Genomic DNA, 14,334 nt, shown 5'->3' on the forward strand with positions numbered 1-14,334 from the left:
TTAATCATTCTACATTTACCAATTACATCCACTCTCATATTAATCATTCCACATTTACCAATTACATCCACTCTCATATTAAACATTCCACATTTACTAATTACATCCACTCATATTAATCATTCTACACTTACCAATTACATCCACTCTCATATTAAACATTCCAGATTTACGAATGACATCCACTCTCATATTAATCATTCTACATTTACCAATTACATCCACTCTCATATTAATCATTCCACATTTACCAATTACATCCACTCTCATATTAAACATTCCACATTTACTAATTACATCCACTCTCATATTAATCATTCTACACTTACCAATTACATCCACTCTCATATTAAACATTCCAGATTTACGAATGACATCCACTCTCATATTAATCATTCTACATTTACCAATTACATCCACTCTCATATTAATCATTCCACATTTACCAATTACATCCACTCTCATATTAAACATTCCACATTTACTAATTACATCCACTCTCATATTAATCATTCTACACTTACCAATTACATCCACTCTCATATTAAACATTCCAGATTTACGAATGCCATCCACTCGCATATTAATCATTCTATATTTACCAATTACATCCACTCTCATATTAATCATTCTAAATTTACCAATTACATCCACTCTCATATTAAACATTCCACATTTACTAATTACATCCACTCTCGTGTTAAACATTCTATATTTACTAATTACATCCACTCTCATATTAAACATTCCACATTTACTCATTACATCCATTCTCATATTAATCATTCCACATTTACTGATTACATCCACATTTACCAATTACATCCACTCTCATGTTAAACATTCCACATTTACTAATGACATCCACTCTCGTGTAAAACATTCTATATTTACGAATTACATCCACCCTCGTATTAAACATTCTATATTTACTAATTACATCCACTCTCATATTAATCATTCTACATTTACCAATTACATCCACTCTCATATTAAACATTCTATATTTACTCATTACATCCACTCTCATATTAATCATTCCACATTTACTGATTACATCCACATTTACCAATTACATCCACTCTCATGTTAAACATTCCACATTTACTAATGACATCCACTCTCGTGTAAAACATTCTATATTTACTAATTACATCCACTCTCATATTAAACATTCCACATTTACTCATTACATCCATTCTCATATTAAACATTCAATATTTGCTAATTACATCCACCCTCGTATTAAACATTCTACATTTACTAATTACATCCACCCTCGTATTAAACATTCTACATTTACTAATTACATCCACCCTCGTATTAAACATTCTACATTTACTAATTACATCCACCCTCGTATTAAACATTCTACATTTACTAATTACATCCACCCTCGTATTAAACATTCTACATTTACTAATTACATCCACCCTCGTATTAAACATTCTACATTTACTAATTACATCCACCCTCGTATTAAACATTCTACATTTACTAATTACATCCACCCTCGTATTAAACATTCTACATTTACTAATTACATCCACCCTCGTATTAAACATTCTACATTTACTAATTACATCCACCCTCGTATTAAACATTCTACATTTACTAATTACATCCACCCTCGTATTAAACATTCTACATTTACTAATTACATCCACCCTCGTATTAAACATTCTACATTTACTAATTGCATCCACCCTCGTATTAAACATTCTACATTTACTAATTACATCCACCCTCGTATTAAACATTCTACATTTACTAATTACATCCACCCTCGTATTAAACATTCTACATTTACTAATTACATCCACCCTCGTATTAAACATTCTACATTTACTAATTACATCCACCCTCGTATTAAACATTCTACATTTACTAATTACATCCACCCTCGTATTAAACATTCTACATTTACTAATTACATCCACCCTCGTATTAAACATTCTACATTTACTAATTACATCCACTCTCATATTAAACATTCTATATTTACTCATTACATCCACACTCGTGTTAAACATTCTATATTTACTAATTACATCCACTCTCATATTAAACATTCCACATTTACCAATTACATCCACTCTCATATTAATCATTCTACATTTGCCAATTACATCCACTCATATTAATCATTCTACATTTACCAATTACATCCACTCATATTAATCATTCTACATTTACCAATTACATCCACTCATATTAATCATTCTACATTTACCAATTACATCCACCCTCGTATTAAACATTCCACATTTTCTAATTACATCCACTATCATATTAAACATTCCACATTTACTTGAGAACACAAACACCCACTCTTGCAGATATTGTGCGTAATCGAGGGGTTCTGCCAGTAGGTCCTCCATTTTCTCCTCGGATTGTGTTCCACCACTTTCATGGAAAAGTTCGACCAAGAAACGCCAGTACACGGCACCCTCGAGGGTCAGGCCAGCAATGGGGATCAAACTGTCGTGGAGAGGTAAATGAGTTGGGGTTAATAAATGGGAACAAACCTCAACTCCATACTATTCCATTCAAAAGGGAAGCTTACAGGGCCAACAAATTGAGGACGTGCTTAAAAGCTTTGTGGTCGACGAGGACACAATATTCGACACATGATGGGGTTAAACTTTGATGGTTCAACAAGATTATTGATCGGATACTCAAGCAGTTATCCCTTCATTGGGCACGTTATCAATAAACACCTACCTGGACATTGCTGCCAGGTTGTGAAGAAGCTCCCATGTATGATAATGTTTCAAAATGATGTGTGTATGTTCACGTACAGTACTCTGGATTATTTGAGGGCATCTTCGGCAATTTATCCAACTCACGTGACCATCCGATGCAGAATTGCACCATCAAACAAAATCTGAAACCTTCAGTGTTGAACAAAGAAATTAAAACGATAAAACCAAATCAGAGGCGTGATGCTTTCTAACTGCGAGCACTTGTGGCCGGGTACCGTTGATAGTTGATGACACCTGGGAGGTAAGCAAGGTCACAATGCAAATTTGGCTTGTCAGGCTCAAAGCGGTTCTTACTGAAGCAGAACCAATGGGAACGATGGGAAGTTTCAAGTTCACCCCATCGGTGAAGTGTCCTTTGACTGGGAGGATTTAAAAGGCAAAGGATCAGCTGTGAAAGTTTTTTTTCTGCTGTGGGGACAAGCCAGTTGGTGTTGAAGGGATAGAGGATTATAAAGGGTTCTCGAACGTCTGAGCTTCAGTTCGTTAATCGAGTTTTGACAATTCAATGCTTATCTAAGATAGTATTCGTGTAATACACCACTTTTATTATCATTATATTTTCTCAATCGTGAATCTCTGGAAGAAGCTCCCACAATTTATACAAAATAAAATAATCGGCATGAGGAACGAAGTCTTGTAGTGATAATGGAATGTGTCACACAAGACAAGACACAGGACAGGTGAGAATTGTAGCAAAGTCATTGCCAGACGTGGATAGAGACGTGATTGTGTATTGTACAAATTGTATGGGTAGAGACGTGATTGCCAGACAATGTCAAGCTTATTTTGCTTTAACAAATGGTTGATACTGTTAACGGTTTGTCCAAAAACAATTAAACCATCAGCTTTACCTTGTTCCAACAGCAATTAGCACAACCTTCGTCAACCTCCGTGGATTAAACGGAGTGTTTGTTACCCCTGCCACCGAAAGTGGACGGAGGTTATGTTTTCACCCGTCTGTTTATCTGTGAGCAGGATATCTCAAAAAGTTATGGACGGATTGGGAGGACATTTCGTGGGCAACTTTGGGTGTGTGAGACAAGGACGAATCAATTCGATTTTGGTGAAGATGTGGATCCACGAATTAAATATATATATTTTTTTTCCAAAGCCATTCTTTACTATTGAGAGATGGTGCCAATGTACAGTATAGCATGAAGTTTCAAAAAGTTGGATGGGTTTATGACAAAAGTAGGTGGATGAGTTGGGTAGGTGACGAGAACAAGCCGAATCGATTTTGGTTCAGATCCGGCCCACCAGTGGGATGCAAAATGTAAACTGTTTAGCCTGGCGGAGGTAGGTGTTCTTCCGCGTGCCGTTATAGTTTGCGGATAGAACGTTTGTGTCTCAATGCAGAGACTTTTGGGAGTTGGAGGTAGAAAATAGTCACATCCCAGCTCGTGTTGAGATCAAGGGGGTTTCAATGGTTGGAGCATGTACTCCGATTCTGGGAGATCGACGGTTCAAACCCTGACCGAGTTATACTAAAAACTATTAAAATGGTACATGCTACTTCCTTGTTCGACGCTCAGAATTTAAAGGATAGAGCAAGGAAAAAACCCCATTGGTTGGCGTCCACAGGGAGGAGAAAATTCCTCCTCGATTGCCCTGCTGAGTGCGGAGAGAAAAGTGATGTCATCAAGATGACGTCAGTCGTTTACAGAGTGTCTGGGAAGTGACTTCACGTCACCAAATCTCAGCAGCTGTGTTTGGGTGAAAATCAAATCTGGTGTTCTCATGTATCTGTTTCTATGTGCGCCTGAGCCTTAGAACATGGAAATAAAAAAAAATAAATAATACTAAAAACTAGAACGGAGAGAGGAAAACGATTTTTTCTTGTGGATCAGACTTACCCTTCGTGCACCATGGTGAATTCCCTTTTCACATCGCAGGCACGATTTCCAAATAGCGCTCGCAAAGCGAGAAACGATGCCTCGATGTCCGACTCGGGATCAAGCCGGTTTAGTAGAGTTAGGGGGTCTCCATTGAGAGAGTGCAGCCAGGCCGGAAGAAGTCTGGACCGAACAGCGTTTCGGACACCCTCTGAAGGAAAACAAGAGGTCGGTTACTCATACACGGTAATAAAGACTATTGGACTACCCTCCCTCCGTGCAACTGCATGTATTTAAACAGCCAGCTCAACTACATTCAAGAATGACATGGCAGTCGGGGAATAGCCTCCTCGCTCCAGAGTTTTATCCTAGTCACAAAGGCATCCATCCATCCATCCATCCATCCATTGGGACCATACTCTGTGCAGTGTCGGTGCTGCCTGAACAGTCTCAAACAAGAATGGGAAAAGCCTAACCTGGGATTGTACTTGTGTCGACACCCTCGCCAAATCACACGTTTACAATACAGTCTCAAAAATACAAGGAACTGGTCTGGTTCAAGCAGCAACTGAGCTTGGCCGTCCAGTGGGGAAACGCCATGAGCAATCTGGCTTCGGAACTCCATTTTTAAACGTCTATATCTCTTAGGGGGTGTGGGCGTTTTATTCATTCATTTTGTTTTATCTTTATAAATGAAAAACAAAATAAAAAAACTTTAAAAAAAGAAAGAAAATAAGGAAGTCATCGGGAAAAAGTTGTTCTGTAAAAAGAGAAACGTGATCATTGAACAAGGGCACCCTCGACCCCCCAACGTATCCACAAAATCCCTCCACTACAACCTTTAAACGCATCACGTGACGAGAGAAATCGATAAATGTCACGGTCCTGCACGACAAACCATGCATTCTGACAAATTCAATCTTATTCTCTTACAAAAACACACAAACACGTGGAGAAGAACACATGGAGCAGCACATTGCGGTCACAGACCCTCGTCTCCATCATAAACAGATACAAAACTAACGTACGTGAATGGTCGGCCAGGCCTTGCCGGACCAGCGAGACCCTCTGGGCTATCTTCAGTCCGTCGATGTGCACCGTCTCGGCCAGCACCTGAAAGAAATGTCACACCAGCTCACAGGTAACCAGGTCGCTCCTTGGTACACACAGAATGTAAACCAATCTTTTGTTGGAAACTTGACATCAATTTGTAACGGGACGGAGTGGGTGTTTCCCATGTCACAGAACATGATCGATGGCATTTTGCATTCAAATAATAATAATTTTTAAAAGTCTATAAAGGACTGACATTCACGCACCAAAGTAAACAAGCTCGAATGAGCCAAGATCCTCGCCCTCTTAATGATGACGTCATAAAAACGAATATGACGTTATTGTGATGCATCAGGTTTGCGATAAATTATCTGTGCTAATGCCCGGCTCGATTCCCACAAACAAAATTCAAACAGCTTGCCGAGTTTCGGAGATAATGGTATAGGCGATTTCCATTAGTGGCGACATTATGACGTCAACTTTTTTTCTATGAAGAATTTCCAAAATCGGACATGGTTACTGCCTGCGCGTGGGCTTTCTGTATATACATGGCAAGTTTCACGAAGATCCGATGAAAACTCTGGGTTGTGAAACAAAAAAAAATGTCAAAAAATAGGAATGACGTCATAAAAATTGATATGACGTCATAAAAATTGATATGACGTCATAATGATGCATCATACGTGCGGTAATTCATCTCTGCTAATGCCCTGTTCGATTCCCGCAAACAGACTTCAAAAATCTCGCCTTGTTTCGGAGATAATTTTTAGGCGATTTCCATTAGCGGAGATATTTTGATGTCATAACTTTTTTTTTCTAGGAGGAATTTTCAAAATCCGAGATGGTTACTGTCTGCGCAGGGTATTTTTCCATATATACGCCAAGTTTCAGGAAGTTGCGATGAAAACTGTAGGCTGTGAAACAAAAAAGTCCACAAGAACAACAACGTAAGACTTAGAGATCCTCCACGAGGATCAAAAAACTCCATAAAAGTGACAAGTTGTGTGTTTTTTAACCAGAACATCAACTCGATCAAGGATGCAATAAAATCAAATATAGAGTACCTCGAATGCAGCCTTGCGTACAGACTCGCGGACATCGCGCGTGCGCCCCAACATGTAAGGGAGCGAACGCAGCGAGGGGCTGAGGGACACGAGCACCGCACGGCGGACTTCCGGGTAAGGGTCGCGCTCCAACAAGTGCATGAAACCTGAGGGCGAGAGCGAGAACGCAGCGACAGACGGACGGGGTCTCATGCCTGATCGTCTGCTCGGAGCCAAGATCTCACGGGCGTCTTGCCGCTCGGTTTGCGAACACTTGGTAAATAATGGCCAAACACCTCAACGACGATCAGTCTTATAAAAACCCAAACGTTTGAGGAATCATCTCTGAACGGAATGCCGCAAACGAACGACACTTTCTGAGGAATCTTACCGACCTGCAGTGACAGGACAGTTGAGGTCCTCGGGGTCCTGAAGATGTGCGAGTGCAAGAGCCGCCTGCTGGCGAATGGTGGACACGCGGTCGCACAAACGTTCCAGCATGATGTCGCGTAGGCCGTCCAACACTTCGTCCAACACAGCCTTGTCGCCCAGTTGAGCAAACAACCGACGGACGAGATGGCAGATCCTCAACCGAACGGCCTTGTTTTGTGCGTCGTGATTCTTGGGGAGAAGGTAGAAGATGACGTCAGACACAAATACAGGTTTATTCAAGTTTAAACGTGTACATTGAAGAGAAAACCCCCCACATTAACATTTCAACAACTACGAACTAAAGAGTGCATATAAAACCTCACCCTGAGCAGTGATCAAGTAGATGTTTACCTCCACCACCGAAGGTGAAGGACGTTATGTTTTCGCCCAATTTCTGTCTGTTTGTCTGAGTTCAGGATATGTAAAAAAGTTGTGGACTGATTCGGATGAAATTGTGTGCGTGTGTGTGTGTGTGTGTGTGTGTGTGTGTGTGTGTGTGTGTGTGTGTGTGTGTGTGTGTGTGTGTGTGTGTGTGTGTGTGTGTGTGTGTGTGTGTGTGTGTGTGTGTGTGTCAAGGACGAACTGATTAGATGTTGGTGAAGATCCGGATCCGACCACTAGAATTTTTTAAGTGATTCTTCACCATCGAGAGATAGGACCAAATACAACATGGTACTGCATACCATGATATCTCAAACATGTAATGGGCCCGACATGTTCTCGTGGATCAGGTATTACGTGGCGGAGGTATGTGCTCCACTGAGTACCCTCCGAGCTCGTTTTAAATGTCTTATATCATTAATTCCGGAAGTTTACCGCAGTTGTAGCAGTGTCTTTTACACGTTACGCTCGTTCTTCGCGCCCGTTTGTGTCCTTGACGACGTCCTTTAAAACAAGTTTCTTTTTTTGGAATAATTTCCCACTTTGTTTGACTGCCGTGCAGGCAGTCGGAGTCAAAATAATCACATCTCACCCCTCTGCGCGCATGTGCGTTCGGGACCAATTTGGAGACGATTTACGGTCAAACCGCAGGTTTGGTTTTCGATTCATGTTCAAAATATAATGTGAACATTCAAAATATAACATTCAATCGAAATCAAGTTGTTCCTCGATCATAAACTGACGTTCGTGGACGAACGGACGGACAGACAGAAGTGAACCAGTTGCTCAACCCCGCTTTTCACTTTGTGTGCGTCGGGGAATTACTACAAATCGGTCGGTAAGTCGAGTGAGGTGAGTTCGATTAGCAAGGCTGTTCAGTTTAGCCAGGCTGCGGTGGTGGCGATTGTGGTGGTAATCGTGAGGAATAAGCGAGAGCCCCAGCACGAGCTAAGGGAGGTGTTCGTCCCGCTAATCGGTTGTTGTTTCACCTCCCATCTCCGTAAATAAACAAACACCAACCATGCGGATGCTGTGTCGCCCCCCCCCCCCCTCGTTCTACCATCCTCTTTGTCCTGCCAAGTCTCGTGTTCGACCCCTCCATAACCAAAACAAGCAACACATCCTGCTGCCATTAGGCAGTAAACCAGGTCAGCGTGTTAGGGTTCCCATCCGAGTGCACGACTTGTGAAGTAGGAAACCCTGGTTCGAATGTCCAACATTTGTTCATCGTTTAACAATATGATCATCCATTAAATTACAACGATGTCTTCCAGTGTCTTTGTCCCACTGCGATTTCCATCCAAGCTCCTCCATTAGCCCAACATAAATGTTTAAAAAGCCGATTTGAAATGAGAGTCGAGCAAGCTTCCCGACAGGTCGTGTGAACACCGCTGTGCACGAGTTCCCATTGGCTGGAAAAACACGCTCGCCACGACGACGACAGGTCCTCGTACCTCGATCAGGAACTCAACGAAAAACGTGAAGAAGTTATCAAGGCAGTCGTGATCATCATCGTCGTCATCGTCGTCGTCATCCGTGTTAAACGAGGAGGCAAAACGAGCAGCAAAGTCGATGATCCTCTCCACCTCAGGGTCTCGCTTGTAAACAACCAGGGCGTACTTCAGGAGCCGCACAAACTCGACCCCAAAAGCCTTTTTGTTCTCAGTCTGCAACACAGTGGCGCACAGGTAAAGCCGCTGTCACACCTTGACGTTTTAGCCAGCGTATGGCAAGGTATCAAAATGCATGTAAAACGCTGACGTACGCTGAACTATTGATGTTTTTTAAAAAAGTTTTGGGCGTATTCATAACGAGTTGGACGTATGCATAACGTATTAGTAACGTACACAGAACGTTTCGATAACTTATACCAACGAATGCTGAGCGTGTTGTCGGCGTTCACAACCTTTGCCCAACCATAGTCTAACTTATGCATAGCGCGTGGCAGCGTATCGCCGACGATCACGTGGCGTAGGATATTAATAGGCTGCGGCTCGACGATTCAAATCATAACCACACGACATCGAAGCATGAAGCCGCTGTCACACTTTGACGATTTAGCCAGCGTATGCCGACGTATGAAAAATTTGTCTAATACGCTGGCACACGTCGAATACGTTATGGGTAAGTTTGTATACGTTAAGAGCACGCTGGCATACGTCGTAGTACGCCGAGCTGTTAGACAAATTTTCCATGCTTGAAATTTTACGACGTATGTCAGCGTATGACCCACATGTTCCGCATAACGCTGGCATAAGTTGTAGGCACGTTACGCGATCGTTGACACACGTCGACACGCGTTACTTGTAAGTTACTCATAAGTCGAAACACGTCAAGGTAATGGTTAGCGTCAGTGATCCAGACTCCCTGGTTTTTTTTTTTCTTCGGCATGACTGTGATGTTGACACTTCGATTTCTAGTGCGGTTATAATATAATATAATTAATAGGCTGCCGCTCAACGATTTAAATCATAACCACACTAGAAATCGAAGTGTCAACATCACAGTCATGCCGAAGAAAAAAAACCCCAAAAAAAACCAAGGAGTCTGGAACACTGACGCTAACCATTACCTCGACACGTTTCAACTTATGAGTAACGTACAAGTAACGCGTGTTGACGTGTGTCAACGATCGCATAACGTGCCTACAACTTATGGCCAGCGTATGCGGAACGTGTGAGTCATACACTGGCACAAGTCGTAAAATTTCAAGCATGGAAAATTTGTCTAACAGCTCGGCGTACTACGACGTATGCCAACGTGCTCTTAACGTATACAAACTTACCCATACGTATTTGACGTGTGCCAGCGTATTAGACAAATTTTTCATACGTCGGCATACGCTGGCTAAATCGTCAAGGTGTGACAGGGCCTTTAGTATCGACTTCATGAGGTACATTGTGGGAGAACGCACAGGTACTGCACGACCTGCAATACGTGACAAGTGGTTCCGGTTCGAGGACATGCAGGTACTGAACTACCTTGGGTTCATGACGAGAGGTTCGAGTTCGAGGACGTACAGGTAGTGAACTACCTGGGGTTCATGACGAGAGGTTCGAGTTCGAGGACGTACAGGTAGTGAACTACCTGGGGTTCATGACGAGAGGTTCGAGTTCGAGGACGTACAGGTAGTGAACTACCTGGGGTTCATGACGAGAGGTTCGAGTTCGAGGACGTACAGGTAGTGAACTACCTGGGGTTCATGACGAGAGGTTCGAGTTCGAGTTCGTACAGGTAGTGAACTACCTTGGGTTCATGACAAGTGGTTCCAGTTTCAGGACATGCAGGTACTGAACTACCTTGGGTTCATGACGAGAGGTTCAGGTTCGAGTTCGAGGACGTACAGGTAGTGAACTACCTTGGGTTCATGACGAGAGGTTTGAGTTCGAGGACGTAGAGGTAGTGAACTACCTGGGGTTCATGACGAGAGGTTCAGGTTAGAGTTCGAGGACGTACAGGTAGTGAACTACCTTGGGTTCATGACGAGAGGTTTGAGTTCGAGGACGTACAGGTAGTGAACTACCTGGGGTTCATGACGAGAGGTTAGAGTTCGAGGACGTACAGGTAGTGAACTACCTGGGGTTCATGACGAGAGGTTTGAGTTCGAGGACGTAGAGGTAGTGAACTACCTGGGGTTCATGATGAGAGGTTTGAGTTCGAGGACGTAGAGGTAGTGAACTACCTGGGGTTCATGACGAGAGGTTCAGGTTAGAGTTCGAGGACGCACAGTTCTAAATTAAAGAAGTAAAAACCTTTAAGAAAACCACCATGAAGAGATCGACATTAAAAATAAAATAAACAAACCGCTGCGTGTCGAACATCAAAATCCAGCGCGGACACACAAACACGCGGACACACAAACACCGCGGACACACAAACACCGCGGACACACAAACACCGCGGACACACAAACACCGCGGACACACAAACACCGCGGACACACAAACACCGCGGACACACAAACACCGCGGACACACAAACACCGCGGACACACAAACACAGCGGACACACAAACACCGCGGACACACAAACACCGCGGACACACAAACACCGCGGACACACAAACACCGCGGACACACAAACACCGCGGACACACAAACACAGCGGACACACAAACACGCGGACACACAAACACCGCGGACACACAAACACGCGGACACACAAACACGCGGACACACAAACACGCGGACACACAAACACGCGGACACACAAACACGCGGACACACAAACACGCGGACACACAAACACGCGGACACACAAACACGCGGACACACAAACACGCGGACACACAAACACCGCGGACACACAAACACCGGGACACACAAACACCGGGACACACAAACACCGGGACACACAAACACCGCGGACACACAAACACCGGGACACACAAACACCGGGACACACAAACACCGGGACACACAAACACCGGGACACACAAACACCGGGACACACAAACACCGGGACACACAAACACCGGGACACACAAACACCGGGACACACAAACACCGCGGACACACAAACACCGCGGACACACAAACACCGCGGACACACAAACACCGCGGACACACAAACACCGCGGACACACAAACACCGCGGACACACAAACACCGCGGACACACAAACACCGCGGACACACAAACACCGCGGACACACAAACACCGCGGACACACAAACACCGCGGACACACAAACACCGCGGACACACAAACACCGCGGACACACAAACACCGCGGACACACAAACACCGCGGACACACAAACACCGCGGACACACAAACACCGCGGACACACAAACACCGCGGACACACAAACACCGGGACACACAAACACCGGGACACACAAACACCGGGACACACAAACGTCCCCGTCACGTGAGCGTGAGACGCACACCTGGGTGTACGTGGTCACGAGCTCCACCGCCAACCGCTCGTGATCCTGGTCACCGATCTTGGCCCGTTTGAATGTTTGTAGAAGGACCGTCCGAGCGTTATCTTCAACACCCATGGTGAACCCGCGGTACGTTACAAAATGCTTCCAACGACTCCAGCCGTCCGACGAATGCTGAATGAAGGTTTAAAAACGCGATGGAGTAATTTCCTTAAACATCGGAACCGAATATCCCGCTCGAATTTTAAAAAAAATGACGTCGAAATATCGCGAGAACTGGAGCTTTTCAGATCTACCACCGTCTATATGTAACACTTCCGTTTTAAATCTTTCCGTTTTAAAAAGGCGCCAAACGGGAATCATTGTTTATATCGACACGTGATCATATGTAAATAACTATTATTGTGTAAGTAAAGTACATTCGGTCGATACAAGAAAAGCATCGTCCCAAAATGCTGTTCTCCAACGTGCAAGTCTCATCCCATGTACGACGCGTTGTTTATTCATATCCTTGTGCAGGATATAAAAGTACACTCCCGGGGGTGTCGAGACGGGGTATAACGAGTGATGTTTCACAACCCTCGTGTCGTTCTCACACTCAGCCGATGGTGCTTTCGATTCGACGACAACAAACCGCAGGAATTCCCGTTTTATCACCTTTCTGCCTCCTTCGTAAGATGTATATATGTATATATGTATAGATGTATATATGTATAGATGTATAGATGTATAGATGTATAGATGTATATATATATATATATAGATGTATATATATATATATATATATATACACATATATACACATATATATTTATGTATTTATATACACTGTACATACAAATATACAGCAGCTGGAGCGTCGTTCGACCTTCTGTTATCGCGGCATTTTTACAAAAGGCCACTTCAAATGGCAAAAGTAATGAATAAACAAGAATAATGATAATATCACATTAATAATGTCAACCTTACAGGGCTTCAAAATAATAATATTAACAACAATATTCTGTACTAATAAAAGGGTGTGTGTGTGTGTGTGTGTGTGTGCGTGCGTGCGTGCGCGCGTGCGCGCGTGCGTGCGCGCGTGCGCGCGTGCGCGTTTCTCCTCCATATCTCCAAAACCATGAAACCTCACAACCTGAACCTTTGCATACAGATGAAGAAAACTCCAAGGAAGTGCAAGAGTGAAAATTGGTTGTTTGGGTTAATTAAAACATCCTTTTGAAGATAATTAACGCCTTTATTTAATTATATCCTTCATCAGGTGCATCCTCGGCCACCTCCTCGCTCTCTGGGCTCTTAAGGCGTTACCTGGGTAACCTCGCTGGGGTCTGAAGCCGCCATGTTTTTTGGCCTGCTCAACCTTGCCTTGATTTGGAACAGGCCGCAACGATATTTTAACGATAAAGTTTTTTTTTCACTTTCCTCACTCGTATTATCATGCGTATATAAGCCATCATTCATTATCTGCATGCCAAGTTTGAACAATGGTAAATGCATGTCCAAGAAATGGTTGAGGACGCGTTCAACATTGGGGTTTTTACAACTAGAATAGCTGCCAGTCGACCATCTTTGATCAGAACACAAAATAAAGTGAGCTGCAAGTGTATGCGGTTGTGTACTGTACTTGTGCCAAGTTTGAACAAAATCGGTCCATGCATGTCAGAGAAATGGTCGGGGACACGTTTACGTAACAAAATGTCTGCCAGTCGGCCATCTTGGATCTGATGTCAAAAAAACAAATGACGTGTCTCTGTAAGCCATCATTCGTTATCCGTGCGCCAAGTTTTAATAACATCGGTAAATGCCTGTCCCAGAAATGGTTGAGGACGCGTTCATCAGGTTTTTTTTTACAACTAAAATGGCCGCCAGTCGGCCATCTTCGACGTGATCTCGAAAAAGAAGTGACGCGCTCATGTAAGCCATCATTCGTTATCTGTGTGCCT

At 43.3% G+C, this 14,334-nt stretch overlaps 1 protein-coding gene across 1 annotated transcript in view; it reads right to left on the reverse strand.

Moving 5' to 3' along the window:
- Nucleotides 1-12,675, reverse strand: part of NCAPG (non-SMC condensin I complex subunit G) — a 102,650-nt gene extending 89,975 nt beyond the window's left edge. Inside the window, exons 1-7 of the mRNA XM_085855961.1 lie at nucleotides 12,395-12,675; nucleotides 8,961-9,173; nucleotides 7,089-7,314; nucleotides 6,715-6,860; nucleotides 5,626-5,710; nucleotides 4,619-4,808; nucleotides 2,332-2,481 (exon numbers count right to left, since the gene is read on the reverse strand). Of these exons, the coding sequence (XP_085712087.1) occupies nucleotides 2,332-2,481; nucleotides 4,619-4,808; nucleotides 5,626-5,710; nucleotides 6,715-6,860; nucleotides 7,089-7,314; nucleotides 8,961-9,173; nucleotides 12,395-12,508 (1,124 nt within the window). The 5' untranslated portion in view covers nucleotides 12,509-12,675. The remainder of the gene's footprint in view (nucleotides 1-2,331; nucleotides 2,482-4,618; nucleotides 4,809-5,625; nucleotides 5,711-6,714; nucleotides 6,861-7,088; nucleotides 7,315-8,960; nucleotides 9,174-12,394) is intronic.
- Between the last annotated feature and the right edge of the window lie 1,659 nt (nucleotides 12,676-14,334).

The sequence above is a fragment of the Eptatretus burgeri genome, chromosome 15 (assembly GCF_056783735.1).
Source record: "Eptatretus burgeri isolate ZD-2024b chromosome 15, Ebu_testis_v1, whole genome shotgun sequence".
Lineage (NCBI taxonomy): Eukaryota > Metazoa > Chordata > Myxini > Myxiniformes > Myxinidae > Eptatretus > Eptatretus burgeri.